This window comes from Bombyx mori, chromosome 11 (genome assembly GCF_030269925.1).
Source record: "Bombyx mori chromosome 11, ASM3026992v2".
NCBI classification, from domain to species: Eukaryota; Metazoa; Arthropoda; class Insecta; order Lepidoptera; family Bombycidae; genus Bombyx; species Bombyx mori.
In genome coordinates, this window is record NC_085117.1 from 5,828,618 (window position 1) to 5,849,452 (window position 20,835).

At 45.5% G+C, this 20,835-nt stretch overlaps 1 protein-coding gene across 2 annotated transcripts in view; it reads right to left on the reverse strand.

The window, feature by feature from the left end:
• Window positions 1-1,800: 1,800 nt before the first annotated feature.
• Window positions 1,801-20,835, reverse strand: part of LOC101739353 (low-density lipoprotein receptor-related protein 2) — a 215,512-nt gene continuing 196,477 nt past the window's right edge. For both annotated transcript variants that reach the window (XM_038014036.2, XM_038014035.2), the window contains 18 exons: window positions 19,898-20,157; window positions 18,912-19,064; window positions 18,078-18,228; window positions 17,602-17,788; window positions 17,413-17,516; window positions 16,142-17,332; window positions 15,266-15,370; window positions 13,851-14,196; window positions 10,272-13,772; window positions 7,732-10,167; window positions 7,501-7,659; window positions 6,582-6,808; window positions 6,078-6,279; window positions 5,004-5,845; window positions 4,641-4,799; window positions 4,049-4,295; window positions 3,577-3,800; window positions 1,801-3,370 (listed from right to left, as the gene is read on the reverse strand). In XM_038014036.2, coding sequence (XP_037869964.1) covers window positions 3,189-3,370; window positions 3,577-3,800; window positions 4,049-4,295; window positions 4,641-4,799; window positions 5,004-5,845; window positions 6,078-6,279; window positions 6,582-6,808; window positions 7,501-7,659; window positions 7,732-10,167; window positions 10,272-13,772; window positions 13,851-14,196; window positions 15,266-15,370; window positions 16,142-17,332; window positions 17,413-17,516; window positions 17,602-17,788; window positions 18,078-18,228; window positions 18,912-19,064; window positions 19,898-20,157 — 10,676 coding nt within the window. In that variant the 3' untranslated portion in view covers window positions 1,801-3,188. The remainder of the gene's footprint in view (window positions 3,371-3,576; window positions 3,801-4,048; window positions 4,296-4,640; window positions 4,800-5,003; window positions 5,846-6,077; window positions 6,280-6,581; window positions 6,809-7,500; window positions 7,660-7,731; window positions 10,168-10,271; window positions 13,773-13,850; window positions 14,197-15,265; window positions 15,371-16,141; window positions 17,333-17,412; window positions 17,517-17,601; window positions 17,789-18,077; window positions 18,229-18,911; window positions 19,065-19,897; window positions 20,158-20,835) is intronic.

Below are 20,835 nucleotides of genomic sequence, written 5' to 3' on the forward strand. Positions count from 1 at the left end.
TCTGTGAGGGAGCGGGTCAGTCGGCAGAGGCTCAGACTCTCGCTGTAAGCCTAGATATCGCGAAAACCTTCGATAGCGTCTGACATACGGCACTTATATCTAAGTTATCAGCTTACGGAATGCCCGGGGAACTCTGCAAGTAGGATTTTGGATGAGCGGATCATCACAGTCGTCGTAGACGGCTGCTTCTTCGATACCATAATCATTAACACTGGTATTCTCTCCCCCATGCTTTTCATGCGGCATAACTAATGATATCTAATGATAGTATGCATTGCTATGCGGATGACAGCACGGGGGATGCGCAATATATTGGCCATCAAAGTCTCTCTCGGAACGTGGTACAGGAGAGACGATCAACACTTGTTTCTGAAATATTGTGTGTGTGTCACTTGTACCTCCGTGTGGGTAGAATTAGTTCAAATCAACCTGTTGAAGACACAGTTTTGCACATTCAATGCAAAGAAGGACCCTTTTATGATGGAGCCGCAATTCCAATAAGTATCCCTGCAACCTTCCACGAGTAGTCGGATACTTGTAGTTGACGATTCGAACTATTCATACATATTCGAACATATTCGAGCTATGCAAATAGCTCCGGGATTGGCGAAGCTATTTCCTAAGCAAACCCAAACTGGTGTCAAAAATGCTGAGTGTCCTCAACAGAGTGAAGCGGTACTTCACGTCTAGACAAAGATTTTTGCTTTACATCGCATAAATTCGGCCTCGGGTGGAATATTGTTTCCACCTCTGGTGTTTGCAGAGCGCTATGACATGTCCTTCTTCAAACTGGGCTTACGGAGTATACTTAGTGGTAGGCAGCAGCTTGGCTATACCCCTAACATTGCTGACGTCCATGAATGAGGTAACTACTCACCATTAAGAGGGCCGAAGGCTCGGCTGCCTACAAGGGAATTAAAAAAAAATACTTTTCGTCGCATTCGACAAGGACAATTAGGTACCGTACCGGTGCTTGAAATACCTAAAATCATCGAGTGTATCGAGAGGATTTTAAATGATATGTTAAGGGCGACGACAGCTGTTCGCTACGTCGTCACGGGTCGAGGGTTTAACATGCAGCGGCCACGATAAGAGCGTTAAGATATTGTAATTAACTTACACATGATTTAGTAGTTAAAAAGTCTTTCTAAGAACACTGAAGATTAAGTCACCCAAACAGCAATGCAGAGAGCTATGGTCGAAGCTACCCTGCGCGTTCGATTTAGTAAACATGGAAATTTGTAGAACTATGCTGGAAGTGGCAGTGAATAGAGCATGTTACTTGTAGAACAGATGACATCACTAATAATGTATATATATATAGGGTCTTTCAATAGGTTTCATTTTCTTATGTAAGAAACCAGTAATTTATATTGCAATAAATGTGGTAGTCTCTAATGAATTTCAGATTTGATACACTCTGATTTCTAATTATATTAACTTAATCATAGTTTGAAAAATGAGAGAAGCCAAGAAGCAAAACTAACTTACAATTGACAACTTAGGTCCCACACCATCAGATTTGAATTCTGTTGTGGGATTTATTTTGTTTTCACTTCATAATTTATTTTGTATATTTTCTATAATTTGTGAATAATTTTGTTTCTCTATTTCCATCTTCTTACTCTTCTCCACTTCTGTGTATATAATCTCAATATAAAACGTTTATTTACACAGAATTTCAGTACTTGTGTAAGCTGAAGTGCGCAAGATGTTTACCATTTAGCTATGCAACCCCTATTAAATTAGTGCAAAGGAAAGTAACTTAATTGTAATAAATAAATAAAAACACACAAAACATACACAATAATTGGTTTTATATTCATTTTTTTTTCACAATATTTATCAACTTAAGTCAGAAAGACAGTCTATAACTATAATAATCCCGATATAAAAATATTTTCATCTCCTTATCCATATTAGGTATATTGACATAATAAGACTTTTAACATCATTTTTAAAATGTGATGTAGGTTCTATGTAACAGTAATATTTATAATTCTTATTTTATGTACTAGAATGCACATAATTATTTACAAAACAAAAAACATGAATTTTTTATTATAGTCAAAATTAACAAAAAACAGCTCATACTTTTATGGCAATACTTTAGTTCCACAAAAAAGATTCTTTAATATTTTATAACATTTAATTTTCATCTTTATATAATCCTAAAATCGAAATAAATAAATAATCCTTACTGCTTATTGTCAAAATAAATTTAAATGTCTATAAGAAGAAACAAGTCCCAGTTTAATGGCGGGAAAGCCGAACAATTCCTAAATTACATTTATGTACTAGTCTAACTTAACTCCATAAGATAATATGTTTAGGAATGTAACAGTCACTTTGGCCTTTACTGTTTACCCTTTAGTCTATTTTTACACATTGCTTTAATTTATAATACATAATATTTTTAATTTATGACATAATATGTGGTCTCTATGTTTATATTTTGTTTATATCAAAGGGTTCAACAAATAAAGGGAATAACATAAGTCAAGCTTGGAATGTATATAGCTACTATGTAGAAATGTATTACTGATTGATATTTAACATTTATTTATCACGAGATGATATGGTCTTTATGCATGTACATAACGATTGAGCATAAAACAAAACGAGGTATAATCTAAGTACGTTCGAAACAGAATCAGATTAAATTAACTAAAAACAATAAACTTTTTGGGAAGAAATTAATATTTAAATCTAGAAAGGACGGAAAGACATTGGAAAAACCAAACGAAATTAATTTTCGTGTCTTATAATTCACATTTTGTAGATATAAAATAATAATGATAACATCAATTTTTTAAAGATCCATTTTGTTTATTTTTACTTACACGCAAACTTTAACAAATAACTGTATGTACGTATTCTTTTTAATTAACATTTTAATGTCACATTAAATTACAAATTGCATCTTCGATTTGTTGAAATGATTTGAAATCTGACATACTTCAAAGTCTTTATTTGGCCTCATCGAGGCGACTGACGTTGACATTGAAGTTGTCTTCGTCATTGTCATTAATTATGACACTCTCTTCCAAATTGCTCTAGTGATGTTGAAGTACAGAGTAGAGCTTTACATTATTCCTGTGGTCGGACGATTTATGTTTGTAGAAGAATGCTCTCGGCGTGAGCAGGAGCGGCGCGACCCGTCGCCCGGGTCTGCGCGGGGCTGCGTGCTAGCAATGCTTGTCCTCGCGCACAAGGCCCTGCGTGTCGGCGCCGGTGTCAGCGGCTGGCTCCAGAGCCCGCACCGCGCCGGCGCCTAACGCTGCGGCATGACGCGTCTCACTTGATGAAGGGGAGATCACAGCGGATGCTACCTTATCTTTTAACTCGTCTGGTACTTCGTAAATGCCAGCTGAAATAATATTTTCTACATTTCGACTGACTCTCGTTTAATATCTATCAGCTTGGCCATTTATATATATAACCATAAGTTTATTATTTTTAAAATTACAGTTATAATCATTTTATACGCGCTATATAAAGTAACTAAACAGGAATTTGTAAATAATATAGAAGATAGATATTGGAGAAGCAAAGCAAATAACATAAGACACTTACGTAACGGCGGTTCAGGCTCACCCGCGGCAACAGCCCGCGTGACCGCATCATACATAGGGTTGGAGAAATCTCTCCCCTTTCTAGCGGCCGCGGCGGCGGCTGCTGCAGCCGCTGTTTCCTCGAGCGTGTAGGCGGGTTCTGATACGCCACCGAACTCCACGTTGGAGCCCTGACGGAACGAGACGCTCTGGGATGACGCTAGACTGCTCAGGCCGCCTTTACCACTGTTATACCAAAAAAGTATGATTTCTGCTGTATTACAGAGCTTTAATATTTAAAAAAAAAAAAAAATTAGAACACAACAAGATTGTTATTTTAGTTTAAATAGAAATTTACATACTTTTTTTAATTGATGATCAGACCCTGTGGACAATCTATGGACCTTTTGCGGATTGATAAAAACGATGAAGGAAAATTGAATTGAACAAGGTTTACCTTCCTTCTAACATAAAAGTTAAATTAGAATACTTACAACGGCCTTTTCCTGATGACGAACCAGGCGGCTCCGGCAGCAACTCCGAGCAGCAGCACCAGCAGCACCGGCACCAGCACGGCCGCGCCGGTCCCTGCGCCGGCCCGCACGGCGGCGGGGGACGCGCACTGCGGGCCCGCCCCCGCCTCTCCGCAGCGGCACTCCAGGCCTCCGTCGGCGCGCTCCACGCACGTTCCACCGTTCTCGCACTCGCAGATGCGGGGTAAAGGACGGGGGACTTCTATCGCTGTTTCATCCAAAACAATATCACCATACTATTATTGATTGCGTGATTCATTTAAATTTAATAGAAGAAAGACCTAGAGCTAGACCCAAGACAAGGTGGAAGGACGTAGTGCTGAAGGACAAAAGAGAATGCAATGTTGCTGACGAGGATGTCGAAGACAGAGCGAAGTTGAGGAGTAAAGTGAGGAAAGCTGACCCCACCACCATGTGGGATAAATGAGAGAGAGAGCGTGAGAAGAAAGCTTGGGCAATAAAAATAATAATAATTAAAAGGCTAAAAAGAAGACAGACGCTTCAGTGTTTTGTTGAATAAATGTTATGCGCTGTTTATTTAGTAGGTACATACGTGCGTCGCAGGCCAGCTCCTGCGTGGCCCGCTTGGGCGGCGGCTGCTGGTCGGGGCACGTGCAGCGGCGCCCGCCCGGCACCACGAGGCACAGGTGCGAGCACGCCGCGCGCGAGCACGCCGTCAGCGCCGACACGTTGTACCGGAGGGGGTGGTATACTGCAAAGAATCACCTTGTTATTTCCCTATCTCCGTCTTATAATGGACGACCAATAATAATTATCGTCACGATAAAATGGATTACTGACCCTGAATTCTGAGCCACGAGATCCAAGTTAGATTCCTGATCGAAATCAGTATCTCTTTTACAGATATTTAAAATATGAGGTATTTTTACTTTAGGTATGTTTTTAGTCTCCTCACCTTTGACTCCAGACGGGTTCACGAGATCTCGAGATATAACAAAAGCGACGCCTCGACCAAACTTATCCTGTCGCAGCAGCTCCCCGGTGTCCCTGGTGACCCAATACAACGAGGACTCGAACACGTCCAGTGATAGCGGATGCCGCAGCAGATCTCCCTTGAGGATGACCCGACGCTGGGAGCCGTCGTGACGCATCATCTCAATAGTGTTCAGCTTAGTGTCTGCCCAGTAGACAGCGCGATCCATGGCGTGGTCGATGACGAGGCCTGTGGGATGGCGGATGTTCTCGGTGACGAGCGGCCGCCGCTTGGAGCCGTCCATCCAGGCGATCTCTATTTTGGGTGCGGTACCGGCGTCTGCCCACAGGATGCGTCCGGCTCTCGCGTCGAGCGCCAGCGCCGTGGGGGACTCCAGCCCTGCGGCCACCAGCACGCGGCGGTACCGCCCGTCCGTCCGCGCCACCAGCACGCGACCTCGGGGCTTGGACCCGAGTCGCTCCACCTCCGTCCAGTAGAGGTTGTCTCCCACGTAGTCCACGGCGAGGGCGGTCGGCTTAGAGTTACCCTTCATGTTCAAATCCTGCGCGAATCCAATTTTGACGGCGCCGTTCATCGCGTTCACCATGTAGGATCGCTTGATCGTCTTGTCGTAGCTGTCCGCCCAAAATATCATTTCGTTAACCGGGTCGTAGTCGATGGCTTCGATCCTCTTCTCGGAGGTGATCACGTCGAACTGCTCATTCTTGCTCTGTGCAAAGGCTCGGATCTCTGGGCCGTTCGAGTATAACAGGACGACGTCATCCTTCGTCGCCTTGCACACTCCAGACAGACTGTCGGCGAGTCTGCGGAAGATATTTGTTTTTAAAAATGCGGTACACTTTCTATGTCGATGCAACAAATGTGTACTCTTGATGCAAGATGTAATATTCTTTAACATAAGGCGTAAGGCTGCTGTAGGTACGTGAGCCTCTGCTTTTTATGGAATTTAAAAACAACAGGTTTGCAGTTGCTATGTTGCCTTCAATCTTAGAAAAATACACAAATAGAACAATTAACACTATTATAGTAACGTACTGGAACCCTTCTCGACAAGAACAGCTAAAACTTCCGTTGAGGTTGGTACAGAGATGGGAGCAGTGGTGGAGGCCAGCAGAGCACTCGTCCAGATCCACGCAGCGCTTGGGGTCGGCGGACGAAATGATCCAGCCCTGGAAGCACGTACAGATGTACCCGCCGTTGCTGGACGTCAAGTTCGTGCAGAACTGCTCGCACCCACCTGTCCATAAAGTCAGAAATTATATCTCTATTCTAATAATCAATCGAATCTCGGAATCACATAAAAAAAAATAACAATTTTGTTTTCCCTTTGATGTGTTCCCCGTCGGACGGATTCCTTTTGTTTGTTTTAAGTTCATTTTATACAAAAGTTTAAGTCTTTTATTTATCGACTGAGGCACTACGAAGACTGCCGGGTCAATATAAAAAAGTGGTAAATGCCTAACTGACTTAAACAATCAAGATCATAAAATGGTTCCAAGAGTGGCTTTTGTGAGCGAAATTAATTTTGCGAAATGAAACCTTTATCTAGATGTGAGCAGGAGCGCTCGTGATGGCAGCCCAGCTCGTCGGAGCCGTCCCCGCAGTCGTCGCCCAGGTCGCACAGGCGGCGCCGCTCCACGCACTGCTTGTTGGCGCACTGGAACTGCGTGAGCGGCTCGCAGGGGCGCGCGCGGCTGGCGCACAGCGTCATGTTGTTCTCGTCCGAGCCGTCGCCGCAGTTGTCCACGCCGTCGCACACCTGGTACCTGCGCAGGGGTGGGGCGGCCCTCTGTTCAGTTAGTCCACAGTTCACAACACTATGCATGAACGAATGCCACCGGCCGCATTAAGATTGGGAATAGTTGTCTCAATACTATTGTAATACGCTTTTTTTTATTGCTTAGATGGGTGGACGAGCTCACAGCCCAACTGGTGTTAAGTGGTAACTGCAGCCCATAGACATCTACAACGTAAATGCGCCACCCACCTTGACATATAAGTTCTAAGGTCTCAGTATAATTACCACCAGTGACAACAGTTACCAGTGACAACAGATTGGAACTAAAACGCCCCGCAACAGATTTCCGTAGATGCCAGCAAATGCCCGTGCGATCTTACAATATGCCGTCGCACCAGTTTATTTAGACAAAAATTAAGGACTCTTTGAAAATAACGCTAAAAAACTTGATTGACGCGAGAATACTTTAACTGCTAGCTAGACGAAGCGGACTCTTGCGCCGGCACGTCGCGCTGAATCCAACCCATCCCAATTGTTATTTTCTCATCGCCGTCAAACATAAGCTGTTGTTATTTTACACTAACTACATAATACCAAAATCAATGTTCTTTAACTAGAGATTGATTTTTTTTTTGTCCATTTATATACCTTACTCCGCTGAAAGCATATTAGGTAGACAGCAGTCGACGAGAAGCTTTGGCAAGGCTAGAGTGGGAGTACCTGGGTACGCAGCGGTGGTTGTCGCAGTGGAAGCGGCGAAGGGTGTCGCAGTTGAAGTTGTTGCAGATGTCGGGCGTCTCGTCCGAGCCGTCCCCGCAGTCGTCCGTGCCGTCGCACAGGTCCGACTGCGACACGCACAGGGTATTGCCGCATTGGAATCTGTTGATTAAACATCGCAATGTTAGTCAGTGTACGCACTACTAAACGAAAATAAAATGATTTTTTAATTACTTATTTTCGGGACAATATCTGCCGCCGGGAAACTTAGGTGGACAGCCAATCTCGTCGGAGAGGTCCCGACAGTCTCGGTCGCCGTCGCAGCGGAAGTGCGCCGCGATGCAATGGCCGGAGCGGCACTGGAACGTTCCGTTCTTGCACTGGAAGCCCCCGCAGTCCGTCTCGTCCGAGTTATCGCCGCAGTCGTCCTCGTGGTCGCATCTCCATCTCGAGGATATGCACTTGCCACTGCCACACTTGAACTCGGACTCGGAGCACTCTCTGTATTTGCTCTGACAGAGAGCTTCGGTTTCATCGCTGCCGTCGCCGCAGTCGTCGGTAAAGTCACAGAGCCATTGTTTCGGTATGCATCTTTTGTTGTCGCACGTAAAGTCAGTCTCGGCAGCGCAAGTTGGACAGTTTTCGGCTAGTTCGTCTGAACCATCTCTGCAATCGTCTTTTCCATCGCAGAACAACCACTTAGGAATACACCTGTAGTTGGACTGTCCGGGACACCGGCGCCATCCGGTGGTGCAGTTCTTCTGTCGGCACATGTAGGCGGGCTCATCGGAGTCGTCGCCGCAGTCGTTATCGAAGTCGCACATCCACAGTTTCGGAATGCAGCGACCATTCTTGCACGAAAATTCAGTGTCGGGATTACAAGTTCTATTGTGACACATCGCCGGGTCCTCGTCACTGTTATCCTTGCAGTCGGTGTCTCCGTCACACTTCCAACTGTCCAATATGCACCTGCCACTATGTTTGCACTTAAACTCGAGAGACGGACAATTGTGTGCGCATTCTGCTTCGTCGCTGCCGTCACCGCAGTCGTCCGTCCCGTCACAAATAGTGGCCGCAGGGGTACAGTTAGTATTCTTGCACTGGAAGGAGCCAGCTCTGCAGTGTCTCACCGGGCAGGTGTCGGGTTCGTCGGAACCGTCTTTGCAATCTTTTTCTCCATCACATTTCCAGAACCATGGGATACATTTTTCGTCGCGACCGTTACACCTGTGTTGTCCATCGGTGCAATTGACTATGCAAGTCTTCATGTCTCTAGCTAAGTAGAACTGATTCGGACAGTCGCATTTGTATGTGGTGGCACCTTCCTCGCCATAACCTTCAATATTTAGATAACTCGACTCGTGCGGAGGAGCGATCAGACAGAGATGAGAGCAGCCTCCATTGTTATCGCCGCAAGGATTAGGATAAGGCAGTTGTCGCAGAGGGTGCACTACGTGGATATCGTATGGTCTGTGGGTGGTATTTCTTAAAACCGTCAAGTTCTCGCCGGAATGCTTGTTAGCTTTTCTTATAGCTTTCAAATTCCAGTCAGTCCAATAAATATCGTCATCGAACAAGCTGAGAGCAAAAACATGAGGTACGGACTTTCCAGAGAGCACCACGTGTCTGTGTCTACCCTCTAAATCGGCTGACCCGATATAGTCCAAGTGAGCGTCGGCCCAATAAATCCTGTCTGTGAAGTAATCGATGGTCAGCGCATTAGGCCAGGCGATGTCGTCGTCCCAGTTCAAAATCATAGTGAAGTTTGATCCGTCCATGCCCATCTTTCCAATGTACGCTTGCAGATGCCAAGACGTAAAGTATAGATAGCCAGTTCCTGGATGGACAACTATAGCTCTGGGATCGGCGATTCCGGTTTTAAGCGTCTTCCGTCTCGTTCCGTCTAATTCGGAGACGTCCAAGTTCTTAGAGTGTCTGTCAAGCCAGTACAACTTTCTTCCGATCCAATCAACCGCGATACCTTCCAGTCCATGAGAGTCATGCCTAATCACGACTTCCTTTGTGGGATTGGGGTCGGTGTAGTTAGATCTGTATATGGTCTTGGCGGAAACGTCAGCAAAGTACATCTGTTCTTCTTTTATATCGAAGTCTATGGCGACAACGTTCATTAGGTCCTGATGAACCAGATTGTACAGAGATGCGTCCGTAGACATGTTTCTCACGTAGTACTTATTTGTGAATATGACCCATGGCGGTATCTTATCTCTTCTCTTGCAGGTGTGTTCGTCAGCCTCTCTCTCATAGTATTGATCATTACACTTGCAATAATAAGAGCCAGGAGTGTTAGAGCAGTACTGGGAGCAGACGCCTGGAGTCTCTATACACTCGTCGATATCTGCACATGCTTTGCCGTCAGTGAGGAGTTTGTAGCCCTGGTTGCAGTCGCAGTAGTAGCTGGTGAGAGTGTCGATGCACTTATGCCCGCACTGGTTAATCTCCAGCTTAGCACACTCGTCGACGTTGCAGTGGGCCGGCTCGTCGGAGTCATCGCTGCAGTCTGACACCTTATTGCAAACGAGGCTGTAATCGATGCACTGGTCGTTGTTACACTTGAACTGTCCTGTCGGACACGTTTTATTTTGTTTGACGCAGCCGACCTCGTCTGAGTGATCACCGCAGTCGTCTTCGCCATCGCATCTGAAGTGGTTCCTGCAATAATATCGATTTATGTTATACATATTTAATTACAAAAAATACGTCGTATAAATGAGTACACAAGTAATAAATGAAATATAATGCATATTCGTATTTACCTAACGCATTTAAAATTTTGACACTTGAATTCCTGGTCCGTACACTGTTTGTATTGCGTATTGCAATGTTTTCCTTCATCGGAGCCATCTCCGCAGTCATTGTCGTGATCGCAGACCCAGCCTCGGTTGATACAGCGGCCGTTGTTGCACTGGAATTGATCGTCGGTGCACGGCGTTGGAGTGGAGCAGTGGTGGATGGTAGAGTTTTCATCAGCGCCATCAATACAGTCCGGATCACCATCACACAGCCACTTCTTGGGTATACACTGCGCCCTTCCCCAGGCCTTGTTCTCTTCGCAGGTGTACTCGGTTTCCGCATCGCACTTACGTTCGTTGCACTGATGGCGGTCGTCTTCGTCACTGTTGTCAAGGCAATCGTTGTCACCGTCACAGATGTAGATCCGGGGAATGCAGTTTCCATTGTCACAGGTGAAAAGGTCCCCGAAGCAGGTCCGGCCTTCCGAGCGGCAGTACTCGGGTGGTTCATCGGCACCGTCACCACAATCGTCATCACCGTCGCAGTACCAAGTAGCAGGGATGCACCGATGGTTCGGACAGCGGAAGCTGTTGGACGGACAAGTTCTTTGCGCGCAGTGGAGTGGATCCTCGTCAGAGTTGTCACCGCAGTCATTGTCTCCATCACACAGCCAGTACGGTTCGACGCAGATGTTTGTCTTCTCGCACTTCAAGTGGTTAGTGGGACATGTTGTGTTCGTAGGACAGCGCTCTTGCGTCTCGTCGCTGGTCACATTATCCTTGCAGTCGTTGATGCCGTTACAGACTTGTGACATGGGAATACAGCGAGAATTGAGGCAAGTAAATTCGCCATCAGCGCACGGCGGGAAGACGCAACCTTCTTCGTCAGAGCCGTCCTTACAGTCATTTTCGTGATCGCATTTCCAAGATTTAAATATGCAACGTCCGTTATTACAGCGGAACTCATTTGGTGAACAAGAATGGTATGCGCAGTAGTTCTTATCTTCGTCAGAGTTGTCACCGCAGTCATCATCCCCGTCGCAAGACCACATCCTACTGATGCACTTTCCGTTACCACAGAAAAATTTGTACGAGTCACAGGTGATGTTCTTAGCCACGCACATGCGACCTTCATTCACTAATTTTGTGTTTTCGTCACATCTGCATTCGACCGTATTATTGGGTGCTGGATGACAACTATGGGCGCAACCTCCGTTGCTGATCTTGCAAAGATTCACTTGACACTTCTGTCTTTTCGGGCTGTAGACGTGAATGTCTCGTGGGGAGTCCTCTAGTCGTTTTACCATCTCGATCATATTGGCTCCCGTATGTTTCTCGGCACGATAAACTCCTCGCAGTTGAAGGTCGGTCCAGTAAATATAATTACCGAAGACGGTAATGGCGAATGGATAGATCGTTGCCGAGATTAGTACTTCTCTGTCGCTGCCGTCAAGTTTCGATCTTTCAATTTTTTCTCGTACTGCATCAGTCCAATACAATATGTTTTCATCGAAGTCGATAGTTAAGCCGCTGGGTTGTGATAAATCTTTGTCGATAATAGCTTTCTTCAATGAGCCTGCCATTGTCGTTCGGTATATTTTACCTGAAGTTCCAAATCTTCCCCAATCCGTGTAATATAACGTGCCATTACATGGGTCGACCACGATGGCTCTAGGTCTTTCAACTCGGGCTATCATAACTAGTTCGGAACCATCCAAGTTCATGGCATAGATGGAGTTATTAGAGCTGTCGGTCCAGTAAACTTTCCGCTGAGTCCAATCATACGAGATGCCTTCAGGATTGATACCTTTGTTTATAATATTCTGGATGGCAGCAGAACTTGGATTATTAGCAGACATCCAACCGATTCTCGCCCACGGTCTGATTTGTGTAAAAAATAATTTGTTGTCAGCGTAGTCGAACTCGACTCCGACGACGTTGGTCAAATTGACTACGGGTTTGAACGGTACGCCGGTAGACTTCGGATCAAGGTTGACAGCTCGAATTTCCGTTCTAGTCGTAAAGACTAGGTATTCATCTACAACATCACATTTAGTCGGATTTGTGGCTGATACCTGTCCCGTGGCACAGTCACATCGCATTGTGACGCCGTTGTCTGGCGGGAAGCTGAAGCATAGTTGTTCGCAGCCACCATTTCCAAACTTTCTGCAGGGATTGCTCTCATCGGTCGGTTGGTTGTTGACATCAAATATTACTATATCACGTAACTTTCCTAAGTTGGTTCGAACTTTTTCTGGCATCGACATATTTCCGGGCAGTTTAGACGATTTGTAAATAGTTTGTAAGTTTCTGTCGACCCAGTAGACGCTACCTGTGTGGACCGCTATGCCCATCGGGTTGGGTAAATTTGATCTGATCACCTGTCTGTTGCCGCCGCTGTACGAAATCTTTTGAATTTGGTCTAATTTAGAATCTACCCAGTACACATCATGAGTCAACATGTCGATGGTCAAATCTCGAGGATTCGATATCCCGGAACTGACTAATGTATTCCATTGACTCCCATCGAGATACGCTCGGCCAATGCGAGGGTATTGCCCGTAATCGATCCAGTACAAAAACCGGTATATCGGGTTAACGGCTAATTCCCTTGGGGCGTCCATTGTTGTTTTCACGAGGACTTTTCGGTTCGAACCGTCCAACCAGCACATTTCCACGTAGCTTTCGTGCGGAAATACATTTGTGAAGTATAGATTACCTGCAACCCAATCGACGGCTAAGCCTCTAATGCCATTGCTTCCGATTCCATCCTTAATGATGTGTTGCAGTTCTGTACCATTTGGACGTATCCTGAAAACTCCGTTCCACTGACCTCTGTTGAACTCGACCCAGTAAATATAATTTTCGGCGAAATGAACGTCTACGTGTAGGATATGATGTCCAGAACCGGTAATGGGTACCATCGCTTCTGCGCTAGTATCGAGGCTGTACCCTCGGATTAAATCTAGCTGAGAGACTACTGCGAACGTCTTATAAGGAACACAATGAATCTCGTTCTCTTTTCTGTAGCCGATAGAACAAGCACACACCCGAGACACGCTGTCGTCACCTGGAATACAGATCTGTTCGCAGCCTCCGTTGCTCTGAGAACAAGGATGATGAATCATCTTCCTTTTTTGGAAAATTGTAAAAGATTTCAAATCACTTTCATTGTCAATAATCGTTTTGATGTTGTCTCCGTTGGGGAGATCGGCTTGGATGATCTTCTCGTGTCTCGGATCAAGTATGTACAGCCTCAAGTCAAGTACAGCGATCACTTTTGGATACGAGATACCATTTGATTCGTCGAGTATAGTTTTTCTGTCATTTCCATCTGTGTTTACACTGATGACGGTGGCGGGGTACTGAGTGCTGAAATAGACAATCTTTCTCTCAATGTCGATGGTGATGGCCTCCGGTCTTTCAATAGTATCTACCAAAATGATAGAATTGGTGCCGTCCATGTTTGCTTTCCCAATTTTTGGGGGAACTCCGTAACCACCTTCATCAGACCAGTACATTTTACTGAAAAGAAAATTTTAAATTTTACTCTATGTCAAATGAATTTTTAATATGATAAGCAGTTTATAAGTTCTAACTTACCCTTCTGTAGGATCAAGTGCCAAAGCTCTGGGTTTTGCCACGGACATCTTACCACCATCGTTTGCCATCACGATGGTTCTGTACTTAACTTTGCCGTCTACTTTGATCAACTCGATATTACTGGCAACTCTATTTGCAATGTATAAGTTCCTTCCAATCCAATCGAAAGCAATCGAAGATGGTGCACCAACAATGCCGGTGTCTCGGCCTAAAAATTCAGCCTTATTGCCACCACCGTATGGCATAGTGTATATGGTGCAGTTTTCATCATCCTCACTGTCTCCTGAGATGGACTGGAGCCAGTACAGCGTGTGTCCTTGACGGTCGTAGTCCAATTGGATACCACCTGTGCCACAATCAGTCGAAATTATTAATACGATTAGCTCTTCATGTATTGTGCGTGTGTGTCTGGGTGTGTCACCTAATAAATTTAATAAAATGACACGGGCTCTTTGGAAAGGGTGTAGGGAAGTCTTGTCGGGTTTTCTGGAATCTAGTTGGATTTCCTTATAGTTTTACACTTAAAAGTCCACCATTTTTTGCATGTCAAAGAAACCCTTAATAATCAAAATAGACTTAATTCTATTCATTTGTCGTGATTATCATGATATATTTAGTTTTCAAATCAATGTACAAATTGTATTTTTAAGAGAATGTAATTATTTACGCTATCTCCAACGGATGCATCGTTTTAAAATATTTGCATATAGGTAGGTACCTAATTAAGAGCGCATAAATGATAGTCCCGTACCTTTTCCTACTGTATCAATACCAATTGCGCAATCCATATTGATCATAAGCGACTTGAGCATTCCCTTTTTTGATGTCACAAAGAAAAACAAAATGTACTTTCTCTTAACGGTTGATACGTCAAAGAGGTTCAAAGACTACACTATTTTTAGAGTTTTCCTTCTCTTGGCTCATGCCAAAATTCAGGAGGCTAGGTCATCGTGAACTGTCTTGAGAAAAACGATTTTGCGTGTCGTACAAACAAACACATAGCTGGTAGCAATAAAGAAACGAATCGAAAATGGCGTCTATGTACCTGCACTAACAGATGGTAGGGTCAACAAATAAAAAGAAAGATAGAAAGAAAATGTTGTTTGTTGTAAAAAAATATAAAAAAACAAATGAGAATGTACTTTACTTTACTTTATGCCCTGGCAGAGAGGGAGGTGTCTCATCTGGGGTAGATACTTTTGCTGCCAATCATCTAAGTCGCACAACTCAAAAGTGAAAAAACTCGAACTCAACAACAAAGTCAGAACTGATAATTTTTTTGCATGCAGTACGCGCCGCGTGCGACTAAAGACAGCAATAGTTTAGAGTGAGAGCGCATGATCGCCGCCGCCATTTTAGATTCGTTTCTTTATTGGCGCGGCTTATAGGTACTATAAACAATGAAATTCATTTACCTTGTATACCAACCACCGGCGACAGTTGTCCAGCTCTTCCTGAGCCGTCAGTGGAGAGGTCGATGACTTGAGTGCCCTTCAGTACCATCAAATAGGCTGTTTCTTCTGCAAAAGAAATGAAAGCGATAATTTAATGGATAACGCGCCAAGCCGGTCGAATTCTGGAGCAGGTACTATTTCTTCTAAATAAACACTAACCAATTGTAAATCATTCTCGCAGGTGACAAAAATTTGCATAATTCTAAAGATGAAGGAAATAATGAGACGTCCACACGAGCAGGTACATAACTGGCCTGGCAGGTCCTCGTCCTGTAGTCTTTCGTATTACTACCGCGAAGGAAAAAGCACTGCCGCTGTTACAACACAATTGAGATTTTAACCTCATTTCGTCGGCTTATAACTAACTAAATAGCCTAGCCCAGCCATGCGCCCCATAGTTGTTGTGTGCGCGTGAAATTGTCGCCACCCAGCTGCCGTTAGGTGGTTGATGGAGTCTCACAGACATCACAACGTGAGGCTCGCCAGCCACCTCCAGACATTAGATTCAAGTCTCAATGGTATTGTGGAAGTCAGACCACTGCTTAAGCCGGAATGCGTAACTGCTTTGCGGCAGAAAGAAGCAGGATTATGAAGATTGGAAAAGTAATCAAAATATATTGTAAACAAACTCAATACAAACACCTATATAAATACCTAATATATTACATATTCAATCAACTGTGAATATTGATGGTATCCTCATGAAATAAATAATAAATAAAGGTTTCAAGAAGGGTAGCGACCATAGCAGTAAAAAATCCAATAATGTATAGTTTATCTACGTATTATTCATTAATTATGATGATGATGATAAATATGAAATCGGTGACAACTTACCGTCTGCACATTTTCCATCCTGCAAGAGCTTATACCCCGGTTGACACATACACGTGTAGCCGACCGTCTGGTTGGGACTCAGGAGACACAGATGCTGGCACGTGTCGCGCTTGCAGGGCGACGTGTACTGCTGCTGCAGCGAGGGGTGGTGCACGTGGATGGACAGCGGCTGCGAGATGAGGTGCGACACCACCGTCTGGTTCGAACCCTTGAATTTGTGCGCCGACAGCACTCGGTTCAACTGACGGTCGGTCCAGTACAGCGTGTCCTCGAAGAGTGTGAGTGAGTGGGGATGCAGCAAGTAATGGCTGCCCGACAACACTTGCTGGCGACCCGTGCCGTCGTAGTTGCAGAAATCTATGAAGTCTAATTTGGAATCAGCGAAGTAGACCCTCTTCGTGGCCGTGTCGAGCGTGAGGCCGTTTGGCCAGTATATTTTAGTAGTAATGATCGCCATTCGTCGGGTCCCGTCCATGCCGATCCGTTCGACTCTGGGATGCTCGCCCCAGTCGGTCCAGAACAGCCACCTCGCGTCCGGAGCCGGGTCGAGACACATCCCTCTCGGCTGCGTGATGTTACCGCTCAGCAGAGTCGTCCGAGCCGCTCCGTCCTCTTTCGCAACCTCGATGGTGTTCAGTTTGCTGTCCAGCCAGTACACGTTGCCGCCGACCCAATCGTACGCGAGTCCCTCGACTAGATCAAGTCCCGTTGAGACGATAACTTTCGGCTCGCCGCCGCGGTCCAGGCGGGAGATCTTTTTCAGCTTCATGTCGGACCAGAAAATGGTACCCGTGTGCATGTCGGAGGCGGTGGCGACCACGTTCTCAACGTCGATGGGCACCCGCTCGAGGCCTTGCTCGTCGAGGTCGGCTACCAGGATCGAGTGGCGGTTGGAGATTATTAGGAAGGCGCCGGAATGGTTGTCCGCTTTGCAGGAGTGCGCGTCGAGTGCCAGTCGGTAGCCGGCCACGCAGCCGCACGCGTACGAGCCCTTCGTGTTGGTGCACAGCTGCGAGCAGACGCCGGGCGGCTCGCACTCGTTCAGGTCGGAGCACGTGGCGGCGTCGGGCTCGCCCGGGGTCAGCTGCAGGCCGCGCGGACACACGCACTGCGCGCCGCCCGGCGTCTCGTGGCACCCGTGCGAGCACTGGGCCCCGCGCCACGAGCATTGCTTCTCCGAGCACACCGGACCTGAGCAAATGAAATACGCTTACTTAATGTCTCCTACAAAATTCTAACGAGGAGATAATCTACAGCGCATTAACTCATACCTTCATCGGTGCCACCCGGACAATCCAATTTGTCATCGCACACTTGAGTGAAATTGATGCAGCGGCCTGATGCTTGAGGACATTCCCATTGATCGGATGGACAGCTGAAAACAAAGAGAAATGTAGACTAACAGATATTCTTGACAAATGAACCGAATATAATTCATCATTACAAATTAAAGTTTTTACCGGAAAGGCGGCGCTTTGCAAGCATGTTGGAGTCCTTCATCAGACCCATCCTGGCAATCATCATTTCCGTCGCAGACGTACGTCTTGAAGATGCATCGTCCGTTGTCGCAGCGGAAGTAGTTGGGGGCGCACTCCACCGTGCCGCAGGAGGCCGGCTCGTCGGAGAGGTCCTCGCAGTCCGGCGTACCTGATACCCATTTTAAAATCATTCTCCACTTAAAAAAAACACATACATCAAAAAACCGTGGTAAGAAACAAGTCTTCGAACAAGTAAGAAAAGTTACGGTAAGGAGATTTTTTTATAGCTTAGATGGGTGGACGAACTCACGGCCCACCTGTTGTTAAATGGTTAATGGAGCTCATAGACATCTACAACGTAAATGCCGCCACCTACCTTGAATAACTAATTTTGTTTCTTAACGTCAAGAATAAATAAGTACATTAAATAAAAGTGCACGTATATTATATTTGATTACCGTCACAATGCCAAGTGGAGGGTATGCAGATCCCAGAGGAGCGGCACTGGAACTGTTTCCCGGGCTGGCACTGGTGCGGCGCCAGCGACGGGCAGCCCAGCTCGTCGCTGCCGTCGTTGCAGTCGGGGATGCCGTCGCACTTGTACACCTCCTGCAACCCGTTACAACAGCGATGCACAACGCGCAGTTCGACTTGCTTACCGGAGCTCACGACCACCATAAGAACTATAATCCACTTCCCTTGACAAATATGCCCCAAATAAGCTGCCTTTTTTTTATTGCCTCTGCAGGCAGACGAGCATACGGTCCACCTGATGGTGAGTGGTTACTGTCGCCCATGAACTTCAGCAAAGCCAGGGGCAGAGCCAAGCCGCTGCCTACTGTTTAATACTCTCCACAAGCCTCGTTTGAAGAAGGACATGTCATAGCGCTCGGGAAACACCGTGGAGGAGGGGAGCACATTCCATAACCGGAAGGTACGTATGGCCAAAAAAGACCTCTGGAAATGCACTGTGGATGACCGCAGTGGCTCCAGGGAGTATGATTAAACTCTACTCCGGTGGCGGGCGGTGCGATGGTAAGAACGAGATGATGGTATCATCTCGAACAACTCCTCAGAGTACTCCCTTGCCTGCCTTATTAAAACTCCAGAACTTAATATAAAAAGTGTAATGATATTGGTTTTGTTACAGCTTGAAACCTTTAGGATCAGAGCCTGACATACTTACATCAGTAAATAACATAAGTGCACACTTAAAAAGATCAAATTTTTTACCCCTATCTCAACAACATTGGTATAGTATTGGTACGAAAATTCTCGTGTCTTATTCCTACCAGCACACACTGCTTGAGATCGGCGCACTTGAACTGGTTGGGGAGGCACGAGACCGGAGGGCAGTCCGCCTCGTCCTGCTTGTCGAAGCAGTCGTCGTCACCGTCGCACACCCACGAGGCCGGGATGCAGTGCCCGGTCCGAGGACACGTGTACTGGAAATGTAACATAGCGTGATGTCGTGATCAACCACAAATGCCACCGCTCTCAATCATATGACTTTTTTTCAGTCCGTTATAATTTGCGTAATTACTGGTGGTAGGACCTCTTGTGAGTCCGCGCGAGAAGGTACCAGCACCCTGCCTATTTCTGCCGTGATGCAGTAATGCGTTTCGATTTGAAGGGTGGGGCAGCCGTTGTAACTTTACTTGAAACCTTAGAACTTATATCTCAAGGTGGGTGGCGCATTTACGTTGTAGATGTCTATGGGCCCCAGTAACCTATAGCTAGCTCGTCATCCCATCTAAGCAATAAAAAAAAACCGTTAGTGGTTTACGGTAGATCGATACAGAAGCCTAAATTGTAATAGCTCTGCGACCACGATGGCTACGGGTACACTGCACTGCTTCCTTTTCATCTCTCTCGGCATTCGTTCGGTGCCGTGTAATAATTACGCGTTGTGTTTGAAAGGTAAGGTAGTATTCGTTAGTAGCGGGGGTTGAACACTAAAAATATATTTAATCAGAAAAAAGGATTGTGCAGTTTTATGAAACCACGGTAAAAGTGAAACTTTTTTTCACATTATAGACATTTAACTCTGATAAACAACATTTACATTAAACATTGACAAAAACAAACAAAATAGCGTGGAGCACTGGCCCAAATGAGTAATAGTCTATAAACTACTCGGTCAGCTGCTGCGAACTATAGGCGCCGCCATATTGGCCTTGGCTGCTCTGCCGAGCGCCTTTCACTTTATCCCTACTCCGCGGCCGACCGTCACACGACATGCAACACAGACGAAAAATTTTGAGACTGTAAATGTAACCTGGAAATATGCGCAAGTTTTCTCGGCACAGTGTGGCCCTTCGTCCGAGCCGTCTCCGCAGTCGTTCTCGGAGTCGCATTTCCAGGTGGAGGGCACGCAGCGCCCGTTGTCGCACTGGAACTGAGCGCTGCTGCAGGTCACGTTGACGCAGCCGGTCTCGTCGGAGAAGTCTCCGCAGTCGTTCTCGGAGTCGCAGCGAAACATGTCGGAGATGCACCGCCCAGACTTGCACATGAACTCTCTGGGGCCACACGTAGCCTCTGTTCATTGCGAATTACCATTATTAACGCGTTAAAAAAACCTTACTACGACCAAAAAACAAACAGCTTGACACTTTTGGTTCCTCAGAGGGACTTTGATTGTCTCTGGCTTTTTTATCGTGTGTAATAGGAAGTGCTCTCAGAAAATGTTTGCTGATAATGAAAGGTGATCAATCACCTCTCCTTTTATTTTACCATCACACTACTCGCCACTGAAGTAGAGTTCATTTCTAACGTTTAGAACCATGGCGTTTATAAACAACACAGTTTCAGAAACCTTCTTTGCCACTTCACCATCAGACTCTAAAATGAGCTCCTCTAAACCTCTATACAACAATTCCAACATTTTAATCTCCATTCCCTAAATGTCGCTAAAACGTAAACAGAATTCAGCTAGAGTAGGACATAGAGTAAAACATAGTAGAACACATTGAATTTTAACATGATAATATGGTACGGTATTTTTAATTGCTTTTTAAGCTCTTTAGTATCTAAATTTGTAAATTGCGCTGACTTTTCACAGTTTGAAAAAATATATTTACCATTTTATTGAAGAAGATTTTTTTAACTACATGCATTTTAACTAGAAATCTGCATCTCCTTTAATTTTTATTCCTACTATAGGTGAATTATTGTTCTAACTTGGCTTCCGCGAAAAAAATAACAAATCTGAAGTAA